The 27,764-nt window shown below is 44.2% G+C and overlaps 1 protein-coding gene across 3 annotated transcripts in view; it reads right to left on the reverse strand.

The window, feature by feature from the left end:
• The window catches only part of LOC132382918 (receptor-type tyrosine-protein phosphatase H-like), a 79,141-nt gene that overhangs the window by 21,276 nt on the left and 30,101 nt on the right, over positions 1-27,764 (reverse strand). For all 3 annotated transcript variants that reach the window (XM_059953481.1, XM_059953479.1, XM_059953480.1), the window contains 8 exons: positions 25,140-25,415; positions 21,601-21,906; positions 18,274-18,546; positions 14,113-14,203; positions 10,774-10,827; positions 6,188-6,260; positions 5,692-5,782; positions 1,992-2,068 (listed from right to left, as the gene is read on the reverse strand). In XM_059953481.1, the coding sequence (XP_059809464.1) occupies positions 1,992-2,068; positions 5,692-5,782; positions 6,188-6,260; positions 10,774-10,827; positions 14,113-14,203; positions 18,274-18,546; positions 21,601-21,906; positions 25,140-25,415 (1,241 nt within the window). The remainder of the gene's footprint in view (positions 1-1,991; positions 2,069-5,691; positions 5,783-6,187; positions 6,261-10,773; positions 10,828-14,112; positions 14,204-18,273; positions 18,547-21,600; positions 21,907-25,139; positions 25,416-27,764) is intronic.

Raw genomic sequence — 27,764 nt, forward strand, 5'->3', positions numbered from 1 at the left:
CTCCTCCTCTAAGAGGACCACAACCCTATTGTGATTTGGAGGCTTGTGTGTCTACTGTGTCCAGTTCTGGTCGCCTCACTATAGGAAGGATGTGGAAGCATTGGAAAGGGTACAGAGGAGATTTACCAGGATGCTGCCTGGTTTCGAGAGTATGGATTATGATCAGATTAAGGGAGCTAGGGCTTTACTCTTTGGAGAGAAGGAAGATGAGAGGAGATATGATAGAGGTGTACAAGATATTAAGAGGAATAGACAGAGTGGAAAGCTAGCGCCTCTTCCCCAGGGCACCACTGCTCAGCACAAGAGGACATGGCTTTAAGGTAAGAGGAGGGATGTTCAAGGGGGATATTAGAGGAAGGTTTTTCACTCAGAGAGTGGTTGGTGTGTGGAATGCACTGCCTGAGTCAGTGGTGGAGGCAGATACACTAGTGAAGTTTAAGATTCTATTAGATAGGTATATGGAGGAATTTAAGGTGGGGGGTTATGTGGGAGGCAGGGTTTGAGGGTCGGCACAACATTGTGGGCAGAAGGGCCTGTGATGTGCTGTACTATTCTATGTTGTATGTTCTGTGTTCAATGACTCAGATAACCATGTTGGCTGGTCTAGACTTTATGCTTTATCTCTTGGTAGAGTCACCCGTGCCAAACAGGTCAAAGGGTAGCGGCCTGTTCCAGGGCTAACAATGCTGGCTGGTCACAGAGTCCTTCTTTATCTGTATGTGATGGCATATGACCAGGGGCGGAGATGGAGAAGGGACTGGAGAACAAAAAGATGAGGAGTAGATTTGAAAGGTGGGGGGGGGGGGAGAGAGAGAGACACCAGGCAACAGGTGAAACTTGGAGGGGGAGGGATGAAGCCAAGAGCTAGGAAGTTGATTGGTGAAAGGGACAGAAGGCATGGAAGAAAGAAGAAAGTGGGGGGGTGGTGTTGGCGGTGTGTAGGAACACCCCTGGGTGGGCTAGGAGATAACATGAGAGAGGGACAAAGGGATGGGAAATAGTGAATTCCTCCAGCATTTTGTCTATGTTGCTTGGATTTCCAGTATTTTCAGATTTTCTCTTGTTTGCATTCCGAACCAAATCGAGTCCTCAGATTCAAACCCAAAGCAGCCCGGAGCAGGCCCAAAGCCTCGCTTACCGGTTCATCATATTAGTGGGCACAGAGCACAGCAGACAGGGCAGTGTTCATAGCCTCAGCCCCACGGAGAGAGGAGTGACCATCACGGAGTGCAAGCGAAATCGGCTCCTGCCTCGGATCCTGACACCCCGATATGAAACAAGAAAGGAAGGAAAGAAAAGTCTGCCAGCCTTATCTAATCTGACAAATATGTGACCTGATTCCACACCCTCATGACTAATTCTCGAGTTTCTTTTTCCTTAATACCTTCTCATGGGAGGGTAAAATGAGTAATAAATGTTGCCCTCACCTTAAATGAGGAACAGTAACAAATAAGGAAGTAATTCTTGATTACTTTCAAGAACAGGGGAATCCAAAGGGATTCAACCCCTCTCTCCTCAGATTGGACAACTGACAAATCGCAGAACCTATATGTTATGTATTTAATATTTCAGTAATATTTAAGGGATCTAGTGTGTGTGTGTGTGTGTATAGGTTAACTAAACTTTGTTTAAATAATTAATTATGGGTGTGTACACCTTGTTAAAAGTAAAGATGAAGCTAGATCTACATTCCCAGACTCTCGTGTCTTCCTTAAAATTAGGTTAATGTTTTGAAGTTACAAAAAACACTATAAACTTCCACTTTAAAGGACTTGGCCTCATAGCCATCTTTGGCAATGAATTTCACAGATACACCATCCTCTAGCTAGAAAAATTCCTCCTCATTTCTGTACTAACAAGATGTTGTTATATTCTGAGGGCGTGCTCTCTGGTCCTAGACTCTCCCACTATATGAAACATCCTCTCTACATTCACTAACTGTTTTTAATGTTTCGGATGAGGGCTTGCATAGGTCTGTGTGTGAAACTCACAGGCATGTAACTTGCATTGATGTAATCGGAAGAGCTGCTACCGGGCTGTCGGCTAAGTTTAACTCTGGTAGCGTCATCTGAAAGAGGAAACAGCGTCATTGGAATGAACAGCACACAGTAAATGCAGTCTCTTGTATCCATAAGACACCATAAAACACAGGAGCAGAATTAGGCCATCTGGCCCATCGATTCAATCATGGCTGATACTTTTTTTCTTGCTCCTTCTCAACCCCAGTTCCCAGCCTTCTCCCCGTAAACTTTGATGTCATGTCCAATCAAGAATCTATCAATCTTCGCCTTAAATACACCCAATGACCTGGCCTCCCCAGTGGCACATAGCAACAAATTCCACAAATTCACCACCCTTTGTCTTCCCTGGAATTGTGGTGCATTGGGCAGAAACCTTGTCATTTCTTTAGCATTTGTCTGTTTTTTTGAGGCCGAGTTTCTAGCTCGACTCTCAACCCAGCACAGATGGAAAGTGTGCAAGGAGCCGGCCGGATTTGAACCGGGGACCACTCGGTTTGAATGCTGTGGCTGATGCCACTACACCACCAGCTGGCTTATTCACTGGAATAAGAAGCCATCTTGAGCACCAATGAGGAAGGAATGTAACTATGTAACCTGGCAACGGTAACTTCTTCAATAGATGCATTAGTACTGACAAACACTGGTAGATCATTTGGTCCTTTTATCCACCCTCATTCTCCTTATTTCTTCTACCCGGCTACCATCCAAACAGAAGTGGGAACTTAAATACCATAGAGCAGCACACACAAAATGGTGGAGGAACTCAGCATCTGTGGACAGAAATAAAGAGTTGACATTCCTGGCATCATCAGGAGCGGGAAAGGAAGCCAGAATAAGATGGAGGAGGTGGAAAGAGCACAGGCTGGTAGGTGCTGGGTGAAGCCAGGTGAAGGGGAAGGTAGCTGGATGGGGAGGGGAAGGTGAAGTGAGAAGCTGGGAAGTGAGAGGTGGAAACGATAAAGGGCTGAATAGGAGAGGAAAATGGACCCTGGGAGAAAGGGAAAGACAGACAGACTTTATTGATCCCGAGGGAAACTGGGTTTCATTGCAACATCGGAGTGAGGTGAGAGGCAGGTGAGGAGAGGGCTGCCAGAGTGGTGAATGGAAGAGGAGAGAAGAGGGAAGGGGAGAAATTACCCGATGTATGTTTCTCACTGTCCACTTTTATTCACTTGCCTCTTTACTTTTAGAATCTTGATTTAAATAACCCTGTAAAACCAGTTTTTGTAATTTTTTTTCCCTATAGGTTAATCATTAGGGGAGTTCAGGTCTCATTTTTGGTAAATGTATGGCGACCTTTCTTGCAGACCTACAGAATGGGGTAGGCTCAATGGTTGTTACTCTGGACCCAGTGTTGTAATACTTTTTAAATATTACGATGAACAGTGTGACTGTCAGCTTATGCCTAAAATGATAATTCAGTCTCGCATTCCTCTGGGAGCAGTCTAAGCAGAGACTTGGTTATCACTTTAGGTCTAGACTGAGAATGTATTACAATACCTGGTCCAGAGTAACAACCATTGAGCCTACCCCATTCAAACTGTGCTGGGAATTATCCAGATGACCAATGGTACAGTGGAGGGGGCTACTGCACAGGATCGAAGTAAGCTGCAGAGAGTTGTAAAATTAGTCAGCTCCATCATGGGCTCTAGCCTCCTTAGTGTTCTGGATATCTTCAAAGAGTGATGCCTCAAAAAGACAGCATCCATCATTATGGAACCCCATTACCCAGGTCATGCCTTGTTCTCATTGCCACCATCAGGTAGGAGGTACAGAAACCTGAAGACACACACTCAACAACTCAGGATCAGCTTCTTCCCCTTTGCCATCTGATTTCTGAGTGGACATTGAACCCATGAACACAACCTCACTACTTTTTTAAAAATTCTATTTTTTGCACTACCTATTTACTTTGGTTGTGGCGGTGGTAGCATTCGTCTGTCTGGAAGGACAATGGGTGATGATGATCATCACAAGCCTGGGTGGAAGGTATGGAGATCCTGAGATGCCCAGTCGTCAAGGTCCCTCTCTCAGCCTCACCAGTGTAGTCCAAGGAAAGCTTATGAAGCAATACATTTGGCACTAGTTTGGCTGCAGGAGGTGCCAGAAGGATGTTCAGTGACGTCCACCTGCCTTAGGGGCTCTACTCCGGATTTGCTGTCTGGGTTTACTTGCGTAGCCTTCACCTCTCCAGAGGCTTCCCGCAAGACAGTGGGGCTATTTATAAATAGCTGGGGATCTGGCTCACGAGCAGCAGGGCATGTCCACATGTCAGTAGGACTGCATACTACTCTTGCAGGGGCCAGTCTTCCTCCCCGTCCTCTGTAGTTCAGCCCGAGTCTGAAAGGAGTTCAGTTTCCGTGTGTCGCCAGCTATTTAATACATACTGTATATAATTACTGTAATTCACTTTTTTTCCCTATATTATGATGTATTGCATTGTACTACTACTGTACTGCAGAGTTAACAAATTTCACAACTGTTGATGTTAAACCTGTTTCTACTCTACCATTGCTGGGGGGTTTTCCAAGGGCCCGAGCTAGGATTTAATCCAACATCAAACACGGACCAATTAACGCCTCAATGTTGCCACTACGTGTCTATCAAATAGTCAGCATGGATTTCAAAGCACCATCAGCATAATGCAGACTCCGAGAATCCAATTGGGAACTCAGAAAAGAGCTTCTTGTTCAATGGGTAGTGAGAAGTTGCTTCCATTGGGAGAAGTCAAGTTTAAAGTTAAAAGTAAATTTACCATCAAAGTCCATATATGTCACCTGAGATTCATCTTCTTGTGGGCATTCACAGTAGAACAAAAAATGCAATAGAATCAATGAAAAACTAAACACAAAGACAAATGACCAACATGCAAACGCTAAGGTAATTAGTATGTATTATTAGTATGGTAATTAGTAATGGGACAAGGGAGAATCAGATTCAGAATCAGGTTTAATATCTCCGGCATATGTTGTGAAATTTGTTAACTTTGCAGCTGCAGTGTGATGCCATACATGATAATATAGAGAAAAAATAAATACATTAGAGTAAGTGTATATATATATTTTTAAATAGTTAAATTAAAAATAGTGCAAGATCAGAAATAAAAAAGTGAAGTAGTGTTCATGGGTTCAATGTTTATTTAGAAATCGGATGGCAGAGAGGAAGAAGCTGTTTTTGAATCACTGAGTGTGTGCCTTCAGGCTTCTGTACCTCCTTCCTGATGATAACAATGAGTCCTGGGGCCTTTCTGAGACACCACTCCTTGAAGAGTTTTTTGGACACTATGGAGGTTAGTACCCGTGATGGAGCCGTCTAATTTTACAATTTTCTGCAGCATTTTTCGATCCTGTGCAGTGGCCCCCTCCCCACCACCCCACTCCAGACAGTGATGCAGCCAGTCAGAATGCTCTCCATGGTACACTTGTAGAAGTTTTTGAGTTCTCAAAGTGGTTAAGAGTTAAATTGATAGATTTTGATGGTGAAAAAATAGGGCGAGATTTGAGTGTAGTATGGAACAAATGGACCGAGTAGTCTGTTTCTGTAGAATGGATCCTGTGCAATCCAGAGGCAACATTGTCAAGAGAACTGGAGGGAAGTGAGTGACGGAAGGTAAAGCACTATTACTGAGGTCCTTCAGGGTTAATTCGTAAATGCCGAGCTTTGTACTTACATGGGAAGATGTTAGTATATCGATTCTTCACTGCATTGCTCGCAAGTTTGGAAGCTTTCTTTGACTGGTCAGTACCCACTCTCTCCAGACTCTGCAATGAATTGATAGGAATTGTTTGGGGTTGCAAAAAGAAGTCCAGTGCTTGGATGAGCTCGTACTAAAAAGATTGGGAAGGGCCGTCCTCGGGCAGCACACCTGCACTTTCATTCATTTGTAGTGCAATGGTGGGTCCCTGCCCACCATGGTCCTTAGATGACAGAATCTACGGATGCTGGAAATCCCTCCGATGCACACAAAATGCTGGAGGATCTCAGCATAAAGAGTAAACAGTTGACATTTCAGGCCGAGACCATTTGTCAGGGCTTCATCAAGGACCATCATAGTTCTCGTTCACTTGTACAATGTGTGCATCACCTGCTTTTGACAATGCTCTGCACTATCTAGTTAAGCAAGTTCTCAGGAGTTCGAAGTGAGTATTTCAACAGAACATACACACCTGATATTCTTCAGAAAAGCCAGAAATTTTGTTGCACTGCACGTAGCTCTTGTATTCACTCACAGGAATGGGCCTAAGGAGCAAAACAAAGCATAGGTGACTTTATTCGATTCAGATGTTTACCCTAACTCAGCTAGTGCTGACTCATTAGGTTCTGCATTGCAGACCTAACACAAAACTCTAGGCTTAGGCTTCAGTGCTACCTTGAGCAAGTTCTACAATATTAGAGGAGCCTTAGTCTTCTCGCTCATCTTTCAGGAGAAATAAAAGACCAAGGACATGTGTTCTTTCTTTGCTCTCATCAAAAGGCCTTTGGCCTTGTTGTGAAGGGCAGTGGGACTGTCTTGCAGTGACTCATCCCTTAAACATGAACTCAAGAATTTCTGCAGATGCTGGAAATCCAAAGCAACACACACGAAATGCTGGAGGAATTCAGCAGGTCAGATGGCATCTATGGAAAGAGTTGGCGTCTTGAGCCAGGATCCTGATGAATGAACCTACCACAGTATGTGTTTGTTTTGTTGGTTATTTAGCAATTTATTTACCTATCTATTTCGCATTACTAGAGTCATAGAAAAGTACACCACAGAAAACAGGCCCTTCAGCTCATTTGGTCTGTGCTGAACCATTTAAACTGCTTACCTTCCATCAAACTGCACCATGACCATAGCCCTCCATACCTCAACCACCCATGCACCTATACAAACTTCTCGTAAACTTTGAAATCGAGCTCACTTGCACCACTTGCGCTGGCAGCTCGTTCCACACTCACATGACCCTCTGAGTGAAATTTCCCCTCATGTTCCCCTTAAACTTGTCACCTTTCACCCTTAAACCATGACCTATGGTTGTAGTCTCACCCAATATTCAGTGGAAAAAGCCTGCTTGTATTTGCCCCTCATAATTTTGTATCCCTCTATCAAATTTCCTCTCAATATTTTATTGTAAAGTCCTAACCTATTCAATCTTTCCTCATAACTCAGATCTTCCAGACCAGGGAACACCCTTGTAAATTTTCTCTGTACTCTTTCAACCTTATTTGCATCTTTCTTGTGGGTTTATGACTAAAACTACGCACAATACTCCAAATTAGGCCAAAAGCTTTCTTTATGGCCCTATCTACCTGTGACGCCACTTCCAATGAATTATGGATCTGTATTCCCAGATAGCTTTGTTCTACCACACTTCTCAGTGCACTACCATTCACTGGACAAGTCCTACCCTGGCTGGTCCTACCAAAGTACGAGACCTTGCTCTTGTCTTTCCGGACATGATGGAATGGCAGAGCAGACTCAAGGGCCAAATGTTGCTCCAGTGTCATATCTGCAGGTATGGATGATGCAACCACTTGTTGCCTGAACAATAATGGAGCTTTTTCCTTTTTTTTATTGCCATCTCACAGGACAATGGTTGAATTGGGTGGAGGTCAGACCAGGTCCAATGTCGAAAGGAACGAATAAGGTTTCTATAATCAAGTTCAGCGTAATTTTCTGTGGTACTGTGATGAGTTTTAAACTCATGAGTTTAGATTACTGACATGATACCTTTCTGTTGGAGCTATATCTTGTGCAAATATGACTGAGAGATCTTTACCATTCAATAGAATATATGAATCCCATGCAAGGGGCAGCTTGGTAGAACAGAGGTAGCATAATACTGTAGTGGTTAGCGCCACTCTTTATGGTACCAATTTTAAGATTAGGATTTAATTCCCACCACTGTATGTAGAGGGTTTATATATTCTCCCCATGACTGCATGGGTTTCCTCCGGGTGCTCCGGTTTCCTCCCACATTCTAGAAGACTTGGAGTCTGTGAACACCTACGCTCGGTCTGCCAGAGAAAGCAGGATCTCCCAGTGGCCACACATTTCAATTCCACGTCCCATTCCCATTTTGATATGTCTATCCATTGCCTCGCCTACTGTCGAGATGAAGCTATACTCAGGTTGGAGGAACAACACCTTCTATACTGGCTGGGTAGCCTCCAACCTGATGGCATGAACATTGACTTCTCTAACTTCCGTTAATGCCCCTCCTCCCCTTCTTACCCCATCCCTGATTTATTTAGTTTTTCCCCCTCCTTTTTTTTTCTCTCTTTCTGCCCATCACTCTGCCTGTTCTCCATCTCTCTCTGGTGCCCCCCTCCTCCTTTCTTTCTCCCTAGGCCTCCCGTCCCATGATCCTTCCCTTCTCCCGCTCTGTATCCCTTTTGTCAGTCACCTTTCTGGCTCTCAGCTTCACCCCACCCCCTCCAGTCTTCTCCTATCATTTCGCATTTTCCCCTACCCCTCCTACTTTCAAATCTCTTGCTATCTTTCCTTTTAGTTTAGTCCTGATGAAGGGTCTCGGCCCGAAACGTCAACAGTGCTTCTCCCTATAGATGCTGCCTGGCCTGCTGCGTTCCACCAGCATTTTGTGTGTGTTGTTGTTTGAATTTCCAGTGTCTGCAGATTTCCTCGTGTTTGAATTTAGTTCCAATTCTCATTCCCGTTCTGACATGTCGGTCCGTAGCCTCTTCTTGTGCCAAGATGAGGCCACCGTCAGTGTGGAGGAGCAACACCTCATATTCTGTCTGGGTAGCCTCTAACCCGATGGCACGAATATTGATTTCCACTTCCAAGGAAAAAGAATTCCCTATGCCTCCCCTCTTCTATTTCCCCATTCTGGCCTCTCGCCTCTTCTCACCTGCCGGCTGGGTCTCCCCCTTCCCTTTCTCCTATGGTCCACTCTCCTCTCCTACCAGTTTCCTCCCTCTCATCCTTACTTGCCACCCCATCACCATAAATAAGAAGATAAATTTTTTTATTAAAAAAAATGTGGAATTGAACTTAGGAGCCGAGAGGTAATGTTGCAGCTATATAGGACCCTGGTCAGACCCCACTTGGGGTATTGTGCTCAGTTCTGGCCGCCTCATACAGGAAGGATGTGGAAGCCATAGTAAGGGTGCAGAGGAGATTTACAAGGATGTTGCCTGGATTGGGGAGCATGCCTTATGAGAATAGGTTGAGTGAACTTGGCCTTTTCTCCTTGGAGCGAAGGAGGATGAGAGGTGACCTGATAGAGGTGTCCAAGATGATGAGAGGCATTGATTGTGTGGATAGTCGGAAGCTTTTTCCCAGGGCTGAAATGTTTGCCACAAGAGGACACAGGTTTAAGGTGCTGGGGAGTAGGTACAGAGGAGATGTCAGGGGTAAGTTTTTTACTCAGAGAGTGGTGAGTGCGTGGAATGGGCTGCTGGCAATGGTGGTGGAGGTGGATACGATAGGGTCTTTTAAGAGACTTTTAGATAGGTACATGGAGCTTAGAAAAATAGAGGGCTATGGGTAAGCCTAGTAATTTCTAAGGTAGGGACATGTTCGGCACAACTTTGTGGGCCGAAAGGCCTGCATTGTGCTGTAGGTTTTCTATGTTTCCTCTTCAGCCCTTCGCAGTTCGCGCCCACCTGGGCATACTTATCACCTTCTAGCTTTCCTCCTTTACCTCCCCCACCTTTTTTATTCTGGTATATTCCCTTTATCTTTTTCAGACTTGATAAAGGGTCTTGACCTGAAATGTCAAGTGTTTATTCAGTTCTACAGGTGCTACCTAAGCAGCTGCATTCCTCCAGTATGTTGAGCATGTTGCTTTGGATTTCCAGCATCTGCAGAAACTCTTGTGTTTATGACTAAGGGTTGAGTCATTGCAAGACAGGTGTTGGAAACGCGGCGACAACTGCGGGCTGTAAGTAAATTTAATCTTTATTATTCTTACAGGTCTTTAGATGAGATCCTGAAGTTCCTTTTTCTCCACTCTTCTTGTAAACACAAGCTTTCCAGGATTGGTTGTCCCACCAGCCTCCCATGCTTATCACTGGGGCATTATACCACTGCTTAGTGCAATATCAGAATGCAAGGTACCAGCTGTGTGTAAGTTCGTGTAAGATTGTTATAGCTAGGGAAGGCAGTAGCGAATAGCTCCTACTACTATTGAATGTTCCCAATGGTGTGCATCACTACTTGTAATAATAATAGCCTGTGGTTTATCTAACCCATGGCTTAGCTACTAAGCTTGCGGGAACCGTTTCTACGGGCAGGAGAATGGGCAAAGTAGGATTACTGGTATCTGAAAACCAGTCGCTTTGGGCAGATGGGACTCATCAGCCATTGCCGGCAGCTCATCTAGGAGAGGCAAAACTCTTATCTCAAACCTCCTCTGCCTGTCTGCTGTAACCACTCATTGGGGGGGCAAACCCTGAGGAAAAGTCTGGAGCTGGAGTCCCTAAGGCAGTCCTACCCTGCAATGCCGCCAGTGCGATTCTCGATTCATCAGCTCCGTGGAGAGGGGGAGCCTGCTACACAGGAAGCAGCTTGCTCTCCATATCGCTGTGCCCTGACTTGTGTATCACATAAACAATTAAAAAGTAATGTCCACAGTCAGCCCTGAACAGTGCAGGGCTTCAGGCAAGATACTATTAAATCAGAGAGAGAGAGAGGCCAGTGTAATTCAGAGTACAGCCGGCACTGACAGGGAGACATCAGCTGCAGTATCATAGACAGTGGTGGGGGGAGGGGAGACATAATCCGAGTCGAACATAAAAATCCACTTACTTGTATGCTGAAGAAAGGGCAATCTCTGACAAAAATTCTGCCTCGGGTTTCTTCCTGTAATGATAAAAATGACTTGTTAATGTCAATTACTATAACGGTAATATATTAAAATTTCTTAAGACATTCTGCAACAGAAATTGATGCTGATCCGCATGTTAAATTGGGTCCTACAGGACTAAAGAAAAACAGAGGTAGAGAGTTTTAGGAAGAAATACCAGAATTTGGGGCATAGATTGATTCATGGATGATAACCTTAGGGGAGCGTAGACACTCAGTCGCTGTGTTATTACTACCCCCTGTACCTAGTAGAGAGGCCACAAAGTGTACGTTTATGGTCTTCTGCTGCTGTAGCCCATCCACTTCAAAGTTCAATGTGTTGTGCACACAGAGGTGCTCTTCTGCACACCACTGTTGTAATGTTGTTATTCAGATTCAGTTTATTGTCATTTAGAAACCACAAATGCAATGCAGTAAAAAAATGAGACAACGTTCCTCCAGAATTATATCACAAGAGCATATGACAAAACAGACTACACCAGAAAATCCACATAACATTTGACAATCCCCAATCCAGAGTCAGGAGAGGCTGCTGCGTATTAATATCGCGCTACCGTCTTAGCGCGTTCCCTGGAAAGGAGCTCCAAACCCACCAGACTAAACAAGACCAAAAACTAAAGCTACAAGACCTGCACAAAACCATATAGTTACAACTGTGCAAACAATAGCATAATTGATAAAAAAAAACAGATCATGGGCACAGTAAAAATAGTCCAAAGATGTTAAAGGACTATAAGTTCAAAAGAAATCACCACAGTTTCCACAAGTCCCAAGGGTCCTGACAGACTCGCCATCCCACACTGGCGGCAGAAGGGAATACCCCCACTATGGACTTACACGACGCCGCCCGACTCAGCCTCGCAGACGCAGCACACAATGAAAGCGACCTGACCGCAGCGGACTCCCGAGTCCGTCGAACCTCCGAGCCAGCAACCATCCCCTCCAGCACAGCTTCTCCGAGCACCATCCTCTGCTGAGCGTATTAAGACGGCCCCGCCAATGGCCATCAGCAATGCGACCCCGAGGACTGGGGGCCTGTCACCTTCCCGTCAGCTTGAACCACTCCGGCTATTTTCCTCTGTCCTCTCTTAGTAACGAGGCATTTTCACCCACAGAACTACCACTCACTGGATGTTTTTTTTTGTTTTCCACACCATTCTCTGTAAACTCTGAGAGACTGCTGTGTGTGAAAATCCTAGGCGAGCAGCAGTTTCTCAGATTCTCAAACTACCCCATCTGGCACCAACAGTCATTCCACAGTCAAAGTCACTTAAATCACACTTCTTCCCTATTCTGATGTTTGGTCTGAACAACAACTGAACCTCTTGACCGTGTTTGCGTGCTTTTATGCATTGAGTTGCTGCCACGTGATTGGCTGATAAGATATTTGCTTTAACGAGCAGGTGTACAGGTGTTCCTAATAAAGTGGTCACTGAGTGCAGATCCTGATCAATCAGGAGACTGGAGGGGATTATAGAAACAGGAAGTGATGGGCCCAAGACAGGATGTAGAAACCAAATAATTTTACTAAAATTGAGGGTCTGCTTAGCCAAGATACTGGCGAGTGAGCACAGGATTATCAGTATGTGGTGCAGGACCTAACAAAAAGTGTTGCTGAAGACCATAACACCACAGGAGCAGAATCAGGCCAGTTTCCCTTCATACTGAAGCATCAAACGTTCCCAGGGCAGGGAAAGCAAGGACCAGTTACAGAAGGAAACTCACTTCACACTTGTATGTGGAGCCACAGGTCCCACGCGACAAGGTTCAGGAACAGTTATTACCCCTCAACCATCAGGCTCCTGAACCAAAGGAGATAACTTCACTTGCCCCATCACTGCACTCTTCCCACAACCAATGAAGTCATCTCACATCCTTGATATTAATTGCTTGCTTCCTTGCTTATGTATTTCTTTCTTTCTTTCTTTCTTGTACTTGCATAGCTTGTTGTCTTTTACACTCTGGTTGATCGCCCAAGTTGGTGCCGTCTTTCATTGATTCAGTTATGATTTTTATTCTATGGATTTATTGAGTATGCCTGCAAGAAAATGAATCTCAGGGCTGTAAATGGTGACATATATGTACTTTGATAATAAACTCACATTGAACTTTGGAAGTACATATGTGTCACCATCTATTACCCTGAGATTCATTTTCTTGTGGGCTTATCTGGGAAATAGATCAGCCATGTTGAAATGGCAAAGCAGACTCGATGGACCAAATGGCCTAATTCTGCTCCTACATTTTATGATTTTATGGTCTTATTAACTATTACTATGAGCATTAATATTATTAATATTCCTGTTTGTATTTGCACAGTTTGTTGTCTTTTGCATACTGATTGTTTAGGTGCTGTCCTTCACTGATTCTATTGTGTTTCTTATATTTACATGAATGCCCACAAGAAAACAAGAGTTGGATATGGTGGCATATATGTACTTTGATAATAAACGTACTTCAATATTTTGAACTTTGAATATTTGGCAATAATAGACTATCAGAAAGGGGATCCTGTATGGGAGTGATATTCTTTTGTTGAGATACAAAGTGGAGTAGGCCCTCTCGGCCCTTCAAGCCACACCGTTGAGAAATCCCCAATTTAATCCTAACCTAATCTTGGGACAATTTACAATGACCAATTAGCCTACCAACCAGTACGCCTTTGGACTGTGGGAGGAAACCGGAGCACCCGGAGGAAACCCATGTGGTCCCAGGGAGAAGGTACAAACTCCTTATAGGCAGCGGTGGGAATTGAACCTGGGTTGCCGGCACGGTAAAGCTTTGTGCTAACCACTATGTTATTGTGTCACCCCATTGATATAACTCAGAGTAACATGTACAACAAGCTGGAGGAACTCAGCAGGTCGGGCAGCAACCACGGATGTTGCCCGACCTGCTGAGTTCCTCCAGCTTGTTGTACGTGTTGCTTTGACCCCAGCATCTGCAGTGTACTTTGTGTTTATAACTCAGAGTAAATTTGCCACATTAACTCGAAACATCATTCATTTACAAAATCTGATCCAGATGGATAAGATTTATCACTCCATGTTCTTCTAAAAATAACTGGAGAGAAAATACTTCAAATTTTTTGCACTGGAATGAAGAGGGGAAAAAGTCAGCATAACTTGAGTGAGGCAGGACTCCAGGGGCAGGAAGCAATATCAATTACAATTCTCCATCTGTTAAGGTTGCTATCAGAGGTGAGACAGATTGGGCATCGTCAAGTTTCTTTAAGTCTCCATCAGTACACGTTCATTACCATCATTGAGTAAGTCCTCTTACCTCTGAAACCTGACTCTATAGATGATGAACAGTAATACTCCAATTAGGATCAGACCCAGCAGAGAGCCCACAGTCGCTCCAATGATAATGGCTGTAAATACAAAAAAATACATGGTTATCCCACTGGAAGGAGTTTGGGATATGTTATCAGGTAAACAAGGGTGAGCCAGTCAGCTATTTCAGTTCAATAAAAGACCCCACTCACCCCATAACTGCTGCTGCTGTTATCTAACTACTGTGGCCTAGCCCCCTTTCTTGTGAAAAAATGTTTACTTCATACTTAGATATTTCCCGTGTGAATACTGCTCATCTGATGCTATGCTATGATCAACTCCATTTCTTGCTGATCTCACTGATTAAAGCTTTGAGGAAGATTGAAAACTTCGAGGCGAGTGTTGCCGGAGAAAGATGTCTGTGTGTGACTGTCTCCCTCTCTCCCTCTCCCTCTCATTCGCTGCTGCCAGAGGAAGGCCGCTGCACTTAATTGATCTCTCTCTCCCTCGATGCCGTCGGAAGATGGTGCCAGAGCAAAGTTTAACGATGATAGTTCACGTTATGATGTGTTTTCTGGTTTCTGGTCGTTTCTTTTTCTGTTGCTATCTTTGGGCGACTGAATCGGGGTGGCCTGTAGATAATGAAGACAGTTGTGATTTGTTTTTTTTCGCATGGGGGTGTGATTTAATGATTTGAATCCTTTGGTACTTGCCCGTGATGCTGTTGCAAAGCACTTCTCCATTGCCCCTGTACATAGATGTACTTGAGCCTGTGACAGTAAATTCACCTTTACTGTGAGTCAGTGTCTCTAATTGTACTACAAAACCAGGTTTCTGATATTTTGATTTATTAGACTGAATCAGATTCAGAAATAGAATGGGTTTCATTATCACTGACATACGTGATTATGTGCCCCTTGTTCCTAATAAAACTGCCACTGAGTGTATGTTCATGGTCTTCTGCTGCTGTAACCCATCCGCTTCAAGGTTCAACGTGTTGTGCGTTCAGAGATGCTCTTCTGCACACCACTGTTGTAACGTGTGGTTATTTGAGTTACTATCACCTTCCTGTCAGCTTGAAACTGTCTGGCCATTCTCCTCTGACCTCTCTCATTAACAAGGTGTTTTCACCAATAGAACTGCTGCTCACTGGATGTTTTTTGTTTTTCACACCATTCTCTGTAAACTCTAGAGACTGTTGGGCATGAAAATCCCAGGAGATCAGCAGTTTCATATAACCATTTAACAATTACAGCACGGAAGCAGGCCATCTCGGCCCTTCTAGTCTGTGCCGAACGTTTACTCTCACCTAATCCCACTGACCTGCACTCAGCCCATAACCCTCCATTCCTTTCCTGTCCATATACCTATCCAATTTTTTTAAAATGACAATATCGAACCTGCCTCTACCACTTCTACTTCATATATGCTCACACCACCCCAACTGGTACCAGCAATCATTCCACACTCAAAGTCACTTAGATCATATTCCTTCCCCATTCTGATGTTTGGTCTGAACAACAACAGAACTTCTTGACCATGTCTGCAAGCTTTTATGCATCGAATTGCTGGCACGTGATTGTTTGATTACATATTTGCATTAACGAGCAAGGGTACCGGTGTACCTAATAAAGTGGCCACTGAGTTTATGTCAAGATATAACATTGTTCTGCAGCAACCGTACAATATAACATATAAAATTACTGTAAGTAGCAAAAACTCTTCTTGGGTTTCCAGCCGGGTACAGGTAACGATTATAACCGACGTTTTGATGACAAGCTCTGAAGAAGGTGGCAGATCTTGGCTTCAAAATGCTGGTTATAATCAATACCTGTAGCCGGCTGGAAGCCTGGGAAGAGTTTATTCACAATGCATAGCTACTACCTCAAAGTCCCAGGGATCCACAGTCAATCCTAACCTCTGGTGCTAGGTGAGTGCCAGAATCTAGGAGCTGATTTGGATATATATGCATAATTTTTTCCGTGACTGTATGTGCGCTCGCTAGCTTGAATGTGGTGTGCACCTTGGCCCCAGGGGAACATTGTTTCGTTTGGCTGTATTCATGTATGGTTGTATGATAATTGCACTGGAATTAGGATTTGATTTGGATGTGGGCAAGAGTGCAGCATTAATGTAAAACTTGATGGCTGATGGCTTGTTGGGTCCAATTGTCTCTGTCTATGCTGTATTTTTCTATGGCTTCTTGTCTCTTCAGTACATCACACCCCTGGATCAGAAATCCAGGACACCTTCAAAAGGCGATGCCTCAAAAAGGCAGCATCCAACATTAAGGACATCCATCACCCAGGACGTGCCCTCTTCTCATTGCTACCATCCGGGAGGAGATACAGGAACCTGAAAACATATGCTGTACGATTTCTTCCCCTCCATCATCAGATTTCTGAATGGACATTGAATCTATGAACACTACCTGAGTAATATTTTCTCTCTATTTGCACTACATATTTAATTTAATTTTTTATATTTACTTCTTATTGTAATTTATGTACTGCTGCACAAAGCAATAATTTTCACGACATATGCTAGTGGTGTTAAACCTGATTCTGATTCTAACTCAATCTCTCAGAAGGGTCCAATATATGAAATGGAGCAATTAATTTGTATGGAATTAGCCCTATTATCTACATTATAGAGTCATAGAGTTATAAAACACTACAGCTCAGAAAGCGACCCTTCTGCTCATCTAGTCTATGTAGAACTACTCCGCCTGGTCCTATTGACCTGCACCAGGACCGTAGCCCTCCATATCCCTCCCATCCATGTCCCTATCCAAATTCCTCCTCAATTTTGAAATTGATCTGATATATAACAGAAAATGATACTGTAGTGGTTAGTGTGATCCTGTTACAGCTCAGGTCATCAAAGTTTGGAGTTCAATTCCAAAGTAATCTTTAAGGAGTCTGTACGTTCTCCCCATGGAATACAGGGTTTTTTTTCCGAATGCTCTGGCTTCCTCCCACAGTCCAAAGATGAACTGGTTGGTAGGTTAATTGGTTATTGTAAATTGCCCTGTAATTAGGCTAGGGTAGAATTAGGGGCTGCTAGGGTGACATGGTTCAAAGGGCCAGAAGGTCATACTCTGCAATCTATTTCTAAATAAAATAAAATTTTAAAGTATAAATCAAATAGCAGCTAGACAGCATCTATGAGTTGCTGAGACTTTGGGTCAACAAACAAAGACATCATGAATAGACTACTGGCAGGAAGTGCAGGCATTTGGATGTCATCTCTGGTTAAGCGCAGGCATGGCGGTGATGCCCTGTTGAGCAGCGGGTGATGGGTTAACTCACTAAGCCATCAGGAAAAGTTGCCACCTTTGTAAGGTGAGCTTTAGATCTCGCCTCTCCGTTCAAAGACAATGATTAGGATATTAACGGTAAGAATCCTGACAGCATGAAGGACCAGCGAGATGTTGGGATCCATGTTCATAGGACACTCAAAGCTGCTGCGCAGGTTGACAGTGTTATTAAGAGGGCGTATGGTGTGTTGGCATTCATCAACCATGGGATTGAGTTCAAGAGCCGGGGGGTAATGTTACAGCTCTATAAGACCCTGGTCAGACCCTACTTGGAGCACTGTGCTCAGTTCTGGTCGCCTCACTACAGGAAGGGTGTGGATACTATAGAGAGTGTGCAGAGGAGATTTACAAGGATGTTGCCTGGATTGGGGAGCATGCCTTATGAGAATAGGTTGAGTGAACTCGGCCTTTTCTCCTTGGAGTGACAGAGGATGAGAGGTGACCTGATAGAGGTGTATAAGATGATGAGAGGCATTGATCGTGTGGATAGTCAGAGGCTTTTTCCCAGGGCTGAAATGGCTAACACAAGGGGACATAGTTTTAAGGTGCTGGGAAGTAGGTATTGGGGGTGGGGGGGGGTTGTCAGAGGTGATTTTTTTCCACACAGACTGATGGGTATGTGGAATGCTCTGCCAGCGAAGGTGGTAGAGGCAGGTACAATAGGGTCTTTTAAAAGACTCTTAGATAGGTACATGCAGCTTAGAAAAATAGAGAGCTATGTGGTAGAGAAATTCTAGGCAGTTTCTAAAGTAGGCACAACATTGTGGGCTAAAGGACCTGTAATATGCTGTAGATTTTCTATGTTTCTGTAACAGCGGGGGAGGAAAAATTCGCATTTGGAATACTCACGCTCTGAGCTGGTCCAGCACTCCGTGATCTCCTGCTTGCTGTACGTTTGCCCGCTCACCGTGGTGATTTTGATTGTATACTTGCATCCAGGCTGAAGATTAGCAACCCTCAGCGCATTCTCGTCCTTCCCAATGGTACGATTAATCAAAAGTCGGTCACCGTTGTATGCGATGGCTTTGAAACTGGTAAATGTGCCCTTCGGTTCATTCCACTCCACCCTGATCGTGTATCCTGTCCGCCCAGCGCAGCGGAAGTTCAAAATAGTATCAGGAACTGAAAAATGGATGGAACAGCTTGAGTTCAGTTCTCTCACTGGTGACACAAACTGAAGTGAACTTTACACTGGCCAGCAAGGCAGGGGGAGGCTGCAAAGGCAGGTGCAGTTGAAATTAAACCCAAAATCAAACCGAGGAAAAAATAATATAACATGAAGATAGAGACACAGGTAGAGTGGTGAGGATGGGGAAAGATCTGTCTTTTATTTTCTATTGAAAGTCAGGTGGGATTAGAGTTACCAGGAACTGAGAAACCCACAGCACTTTATGGGTTTTGTTGTGTTCTGCCTTGTTCTGCTGAATATTATTGACATGCTATGTTGCCACTGGAATGTGATAATTATAGGCTGCCCCCAGCCCATCCTGAGGTTGGTTGGTTGTTAACGCAAAACACTCATTTCACTGTACATCTAATGAGTAAACCTGAATCCATAGAACCATAGAACATTACAGCACAGAAACAGGCCTTTTGACCCTTCTTGGCTATACCGAACCATTTTTCTGCCTAGTTCCACTGACCTGCACCTGGACCGTATCCTTCCATACACCTCTCATCCATGTACCTGACCAAGTTTTTCTTAAACGTTAAAAGTGAGCCTGCATTTTCCACTTCATCTGGCAGATCATTCCACACTCCCACCACTCTCTGTGTGAAGAAGCCCCTCCTAATGTTCCCTTTAAACTTTTCCCCCTTCACCCTTAACCCATGTCCTCTGTTTTTTTTCTCCCCTAGCCTCAGTGGAAAAAGCCTGCTTGCATTCACTCTATCTGTACCCATCATAATTTTATATACCTCTATCAAGTCTCCCCTCATTCTTCTACGCTCCAGGGAATTAAGTCCTAACCTATTCAACCTTTCTCTGTAACTCAGTTTCTCAAGTCCCGGCAACATCCTTGTAAATCTTCTCTGCACTCTTTCAACCTTATTAATATCCTTCCTGTAATTAGGTGAACAAAACTGTACACAATACTCCAAATTCGGCCTCACCAATGTCTTATACAACCTCACCATAACATTCCAACTTTTATACTCAAAACTTAGATTTCTAAAGGCCAATGTACCAAAAGCTCTCCTTTATGACCCTATCTACCTGTGATGCCACTTCTAGGGAATTTTGTATCTGTATTCTCAGATCCCTTTGTTCTACTGCACTCCTCAGTGCCCTACCATTTACCTTGTATATTCTACCTTGGTTTTTCCTTCCAAAGTGCAATACCTCACACTCGTCTGTATTAAACTCCATCTGCCATTTTTCAGCCCATTTTTCTGAAATATGAAATCAGAACTCAAACCAGGCATGAAGAAGCTGAAAAGACCATCAGAATGGCTTTGTGGATGGGGTATCAGAGTACGATTCAACTGGGGAAACTGTGGGAGTGCCTGCCTTGTGCAGAGTTTCCAATTGTACAACTACTTTAAGAAGCACAGAATTACTTGTGTGGGGATCACCACATCCATACAGGCTTTCTAAGTAGTGGCTGGCCACTCCAATGATCGTACCTCAGTGAGAGATATTCATCCAGAATCTTAGATGCTCCTGAAGATATTGGAGAAGTTTCGTTTTGAAGTTAAATTCATTAGCTTTGATATGGGGCATAATTGACACACAGACTATCACATGTAACATTGCCCGGAAAACGTAGATTGCAGGGTGCCTCATGGACACACCAAACTCCAAATCCCAGTCTTCAACACGTTACGTATTTTCACCCTTGGGTGGTGGAAGGGAAAAGGTAAATGTGATTCCTCGGTGGTATATTCTAAAATAAATTGGAAGTCATGAGGACACTGTCTTTGAACTTGGAGGGGACTGTTTTGGAAAGTACATGAGAACAGGTCCACAGCAATGTTTTGAGAAAGTTAAGTGAATACAAGTCTACATCCATAACAGTGCAAGATGGTGAAAAACGTGGTTTTCTGGAAAAGGCTAAGTCATTGTACCGGTGCAGGTACAGTGTAAGAGGTTTTGAAGGGTAAAAAAAGGGGCACCTTCTTGGTGTAAGCAGAAGTTTTGTCTTAGGTTGGATCACACAGGGAACAGTACATTGAGAGAGTCAGGCTATGTCGAGTCAGAGAATGAGAGGGAGAGGGGGGGAGGGAGAGAGAGGGAGGAGGGAGGTGGAGGGAGAGTTTGCCACTTTCACAGGGGAACTCAGTGTTCTTCCAGGAATGACTGGCTCCACCATCAGCTTGTTTTGGGGCCCAAGAATAAGTTTTTTCAACATGAATACTGTCTCACCTGGACTTGTGCATCTTGTTTGACTGTCACCACCAGTGATATTAGAGTCTGTAAATTTGTATTTCTCTCAAAATCTAACCCTTCAACCCCATCAGGAGAGGTGAAAATGGGTAAGGCCGGCCAACAGGGCTCTGGTGAAGCTGTATAAGGCAATCCCCTGTACCGTGGATACAATTGATTGCAGAAGCGTTGATGAACTCCAAACATACTATAAGACCATAAGATTTAGGAGCAGAATTAGGCCATTTAACCTATTGAGTCTCCGCCGCCATTTCATCATGGCTGGTCCAATTTTCCTGTCAGCCCCAATCTCTTGCCTTTCCCCCCATATCCCTTCATGTCCTGACTAATCAAGAATCTATCGTGCTCTGCCTTAAACATACATCAAGACTTGGCCTCCACATTTGCCTGTGGCAATGAATTTTTCAGATACACCGTTTTCTGGCTAAAGACATCCCTCCCCATCCCCATTTAAAAAGACACCCCTCTATTCTGAAGCTGTGTCCTCTGGTCTTAGACTCTGCCACCATAGGAAAACATCTCCTCCACATCCGCTCTATCAAGCCCTTTCACCAATCGATAGGTTTCAATGAGGTCACCCCTCATTCTTCTGAATTCCAGTGAATACAGGCCCACAAGTGTCAGACGTTCACCATATGACAGCTATTCAATCCTGGAATCAGTTCTGGAGTACCATTGACTTCAGAGGACGATGGAGATGGGAGGTCATCGATGGCCTATGCTCCACAGGGAGCTGAGTAATATTGGTTGCATAATTAGTGGCTCTTTTATACTGCTCCACTGTTACTTACTTGTGGTGCTTGTCACCATCAAAGGGGCACTCAGGGTGTTCTCGGGAGTTTCTGACTCCACGGTTAGCTTGTATTCTTCCCCCGGAATCAGTTCCCTCACTATGAACTCCGTACTGCCTGGATCTGTTGTTAAAACTTTGCCTAGGCCAGACTTTGGATCTATGTTGTTAGACCTGCTATTAACAGTGGTAGCAGTGATTTTGTAGGTATAGGAAAGGGCTCTTGAGTCAGTTGGTGCTTTCCATTTTAATGCAAATGAGTCCGTCGTCCTGTTGACCACAGAGAGATCAGTGACTGATGATGGATCTGTCAAGAGAATGGCAGAGAGAGGGTTAATTGGTGTGAGAAATCCTCCATGCTGTGGTCTCCCTAAAGCGAGGCCTGTGCTAGTCTTTGTCCTTTGTGTGTGGGTTATCAGTGACTACAGCCATACATTGAGGGGATCCAGGTATGGGAAATTCTTTAGAAAATTCCTGGCACTCATTTATCTGGAGATGTACACTCAGTGGCCATTTTATTAGGTACCTGTACACCAGCTCGTTATTGGAATCCAATCAGCCAATCAAGTGACAGCAACTCAATGCATAAAAGCAGGCAGACATGGTCATGAGGTTCAGTTGTGGTTTAGACCAAACATCAGAATGAGGAAGAAATGTGATCAAAGTGACCTTGACCGGGGAATGATTATTGGTGCCAGACAGGGTGATTTGTGTATCTCAGAATCTGCTGATCTCATGCGATTTTCACGCACAACAGTCTCTAGAGTTTACAGGGAATTGTGCAGAAATAAAACATTAAGTGAGGCCAAGTTCCATGGGTGAAAATGCCTTGTTAATGAGAGAGGTCAGAGGAGAATGGCTAGACTGGTTCAAGCTGACAGGAATGTGACAGTAACTCAAGTAACCACACGCTCGAACAGTGGTGTGCAAAAGAGCAACTCTGAATGCATAACTCACCAGACTTTGAAGTGGATGGGCCACAGCACAGAGGACTATGAACATACACTCAGTGGCCACTTTATTAGGCACAGGAGATATCCAGTAAAGTGACCACAGAGGTTATATCATTTGTGGCTTAAGCAGTGTTTCCAGCTGCTTCTTTAAAAGGTAAAGGGTAAAGTTCCCTCTTGCATCAGGTGGCAACCTGGCCATTTCGTTCGCATTTGTATGTTTTATGAGGCCGAGTTGGTAGCTCGATGCTCAACTCAGCCCGGATGGAAGGCGTGTGAAGAGCTGGTCAGATTTGAGCCCAGGACCACTCGCCCCAAAGTCCAGTGCAGGTGGCACCATGCCAGTGGCCAGCTAACTTCTTTAAAAACAGGACAAAATCAGCAGATGCTGGAAATCCAAAACAACACAAACAAAATGCTGGGGGAGCTCAGTTAGGCAGCAGCTTTGGAAAAGAGTAGACAGTTGACGTTTTGGGTTGAGGCCTTTCTTCGGGACTTATGAAGGGTCTTGGCCTGAAATATCGAATGTTTACTCTTTTCCATAGAAGCTACCTGGCCTGCACAATCCTTTCAACATTCTGTATGTGCTTCTTTAAAAGCTTGGTGATAACTTTTACACTGAGATTCACATTTCTTAAACAGCAAAAACAGTGTTCCTCTTTTCATCCCGTTAGATCCTCTTGATTTTTTAACAAGAACAAGCTGTGGTTGCAGAAAATGTAACAGCAGTCTCTGAATCAGCGGAGACAGATGCATTGATTACAAAAACATCAGCGCAGTCCCCCAACGCATATAGAGAAAACCTTTCACTCTCTTCTGACATGAGCTAATCTGAGTGCACATCCAGTCAGCCTCTGACTGCTTCTGTCTGTGTTCCTGGTTGTCAATATGTTGCCTTAAACATCATCAGCTGCTGTGCTTTCAGTGTGTGGAACTTTAGTAATCGCTCCCATCAGAAAGCACTTCACAGAAACTCACTTTAATATGAAACAGTTACACATGAGAGTCTGACCCTGAAATCTTATCCATCTTGGTTCACTATTCATGCAGAAAATTAAGGGAGAATTATATTTTCGTTCAGATCTGTGAAAACATCACCTAGGACACGTACTGAATCTCAGGTGGCAATGAGAGGGCATACAGGAGCGAGATATACCAGCTAGTTGAGTGGTGTCACAGCAACAGCCTTGCACTCACTGTCAGTAAGACCAAAGAACTGATTGTGGACTTCGGAAAGGCGGAAAGGGTAAAACGAGGGAACACAAACCAATCCTCATCGAGGGATCAGATTTGGAGAGAGTGAGCAGTTTCAAGTTCCTGGCTGCTAATATCTCTGAGGAATCCCAACGTATCGATGCAGCTATAAAGAAGGCAAGGCAGTGGCTATATTTCATTAGGAGTTTGAGGAGATTTGGTTTGTCACTTAAAACACTTGAAAATTTCTGGAGATGTGCTGTGGAAAGCATTCTGACTGGCTGCATCATTGTCTGGTTTGGGGGGGGATGGGGGGCTACTGCATAGGATTGAAGTAAGCAGCGGAGAGTTCTAAACTTAGTCAGCTCCATCACGAGCTCTAGCCTCCCTGGTATCCAGGATATCTTCAGGGAGCGATGTCTCAAAAAGGCAGCATTTATCATCAAGGACCCCCATCTCCCAGGACATGCCCTCTTCTCATTGCTACCATCAGGAAGGAGGTACAGGAGCCTGAAGACACATACTTAAAGTTTCAGGAACAACTTCTTCCCCTCCACCATCAGATTTCTGAATGAACGTTGAACCCATCAACACTACCTCAGTATTTTTTTTCCTTTATTTTTGCGTTACTTATTTAATTTAGTTGATATATAAAGGACTGTGGAAAAGATTTAGGTATGTATATATAACTAGGGCACTTAAGACTTTTGCACAGTATTGTGTTTGTCAATGTGGAGCAGAGAGTGAGTTTGTAAATTGACGTTGGGAGTGGTGATGGAGGGATGTAGGACAGGTGGCAGAGAAGGATAATGGGGCAGGGGAATGGCTAGGGTGTAGGCACACCCAGCACTAAGACACCCAGGCTAGGTCATTCAATTCCATTCAATTGGTTTATTGATCATTACAGAATGCCCTTCTGGTGCTTCCCACTCCCTTCCCCTTTTCCCATCCATGATTCCCCCCTTCCTGCCCCCTCTCCACTCTCAGCCCACAATAGAGGCCCATATCAGAATCAGGTTTATCATCACTTAATTTATGTCACAAAATTTGTTTTGTTTTGTGGCAGCAATACATAAAATTACTACAGTACAATGCAAAACTTTTAGGCATCCTAACTATATATATGTGCCTGAGACATATGCACAATACTATAGATACATACCCAGTGACCCCCGTTTACATCACTCATGTAGTGTTCAGAGCATTGTAAAGTGTATTCTCCAAATCAAAAAATATTTATATTTTTTATTATTATATATTGCAATGTACTGCTGCTGCATAACAACAAATTTCATGACGTGTGCCAGTGTTATTAAATGGTAAGGTTTGTTTCAGTACTGACTGGTTCAGATGTGGGATCAGGTTCCGAGGCACTAACTCCTGTGGAATTACTTACTTGTGGTGCTTGACACCTCCTCAGGAGAGCTCAATGTGTTCTCCGGAGTTACGGACTGCACTGATAGATTGTATTGATCCCCAGGATCCAGGCTTTTCAGTGTGAATGTTGTCTCATCTTTTTCTGTCTTGCTGGTCCAAATGGTACCACTTGCATTAGTGACTGTAATTCTGTAGGTATAGGTAGAGGCTCTTGCATCATTTGGCTTTGTCCATTTAATTGTTAACGAATCTGTTGTCCCGTTTACTTGACTGAGTTCAGTAACTGGTGATGGATCTGTTAAGAGAAAAGCCAAGAGAGGTTAAATAATGTGGTTGGGTACTGCGCCTATATCAAGGTGAGTGCTATTCTTAGGCTTTGTACATGGATAAGCAGTTACCTTGCCGTCCGATAGAAATATCTGATGTCATCTTGCATAAACTTGATTAAAATCTGTCTTATTACCATTGGATGTTAAATGAACTGATGCTCCCTTTATGGGATAAACTGTTTTTTTATTCATTCATTTACGGGATGTGAGCGTCACTGGCTAAGCCATCCCTAGTTCCCCTTGAGAGGATGGTGATCAGCTGCCTTCTTGAACCGCTGCAGTCCCTGAGGTGTAGGTACACCCACAGTGCTGTCAGCATCGTTGACTGCTGTTGAGTTGTCGACTCATGGTGACTCTATGGATGGTGTAGCTGTCCGTAGTGCTTTTGTGGCAAGCTACAGAAGTAGATTGCCAGGCCTTTCTTCCACGCAGATGCTGCTGCTGCCCAGATGGGTCCAGCCGGATTTGAACTCGTGACCATCTGCCTCAAAGTCCGGTGCTGATGCCACTACACCATCAGCCAGCCCAAACCTACCTACCCCAATATTCTTAATTTCCTTTTCAAACAAAATTGACTTCTGTTAAGTTCCTGTTGCTAGATATACAAGACAGCTGCAAATTTTTCTGCTTATCTTGGCGTGGAATGACGACAGGGTTGATTTCTTTTCCAGTCCTGAGGAAGGGTCTTGGCCAAAAACATCAAATGTTCACTCTTTTCCATAGACGCTGCCTGATCTGCTGAGTTACTCCAGCATCTTGTGTGTACTGCTTATCTTGGTGTTCATTTTCAAACCATGCAGCACCGTCGCAGGCTAGCACAGTTTCCATGTTTTTACACCTCTGGTTCCTTTGTGGTATTACAACAAAATAAATGGCAGTTGCACGAAATGCAACAGCAGTCTCTGCATCAGCTGAGATTAATACACAGCTTTGTATGGGGATCAGCCAAGTACAGCATCCGCACCGAAGTGAAACTGTGCTCTGTCCACACTCTTGTATGTGTCACGACAGAGAACAACCTTGCCAAGCTGTCGCCATCCCACACCACGAGCCTCCAGAAGATCCTCCTTATTTTCCAGCCAAGAAGGATCTCCAACCATGCCCTGCTCCTTCTGTGTCATCAAAAGGACACAGCCAAAATCATGAGGAAACGTTGGAGATGGATTGGGGACGTGATGAGAAGAGAGGCCAACTCCATCATCAAGACAGCATCTCATTGGACCCCTGAAGGACAGAGGATGCACAAGAGACCAAAGACAACTTGGTGCCGTAGCATAGAGGCAGAAATGAGGACCCTGAACCACACCTGGGGGGAAAAGAGGAGATGGCCCAGGACAGACACAGATGGAGGACCTTCATTGCGGCCCTAAGTACCGCCAGCATAACAGGCAGCAACTAATTTTGTAAAGTATCAGCTGGCCACAACCTGATACTCATATTCTGAAGGTCTGGGACTCTCCTCTGACCTATGCTTATCTGCATGCCCATCCATTCTGCACAGCCATCACCTGCAGCTCAGTCAGGACTTGTTACGATGAGCTGTGACTACCTTGTAGATCTGAGCCCCCACACAGTCTGTCCTCAGAGTGCTGTTGCTGGTTCCTCAGGCATTTACCCTTGCTGGTCAACCAATTGCCTTCAGGATCTCAGATAAAAATCTCCCAGGGTGTGGGATCCTCTTTAATGTGGAATGGTTTCACATGGAAATCAGTCCTTGAAATATCGAGTACATATGCACGCAGAAAAATGGGCACCAAAATTTTATTTTTATTCAGAACTGCCTGGTAAACAAGAGCACCCTGTGATAATTATTCCAGTAATGGCTGGTTCAGACATAGAAACTAGGTTAGATTAGCTTTCTTTTTCACACACGTGTATGAAAACATTCTCCAAGGGGACCACAGAATGATTGAGGTGTGCCTCAGAGACCTTGAGGGCTATGTTGACTGGAGTCAGAGCTTCATGATTCGGCTCTTGGTGGGGTCACCCATGCCAAACAGGTCAAAGGGTAGAGGACAGACTAAGAGTGGTCCACCAGTCCACCGGGTTCTGGGGTTCAGCTCAGGGCCAACAACCTTGACTGGTCAAACAAAACTGTAATTATAAACAGCAATGAAGAATCCTTCTACATCTGAGTGCGACGGTATTCCTGAGTCTCCACCTGGGACTTACATGAATGACGAGTGAAAACGGAGAGGAAGCTACTGACAGGATGCAGGAAGCCCTGAAGACTGCCAGAGATGGAGGACCTTCATTGCTGCCCTGTACACCAGTGGTGTAAGATGGCCAGTAACTCAGAATTAATTAATGAATTG

The sequence above is a fragment of the Hypanus sabinus genome, chromosome 29, assembly GCF_030144855.1.
Source record: "Hypanus sabinus isolate sHypSab1 chromosome 29, sHypSab1.hap1, whole genome shotgun sequence".
NCBI lineage: Eukaryota > Metazoa > Chordata > Chondrichthyes > Myliobatiformes > Dasyatidae > Hypanus > Hypanus sabinus.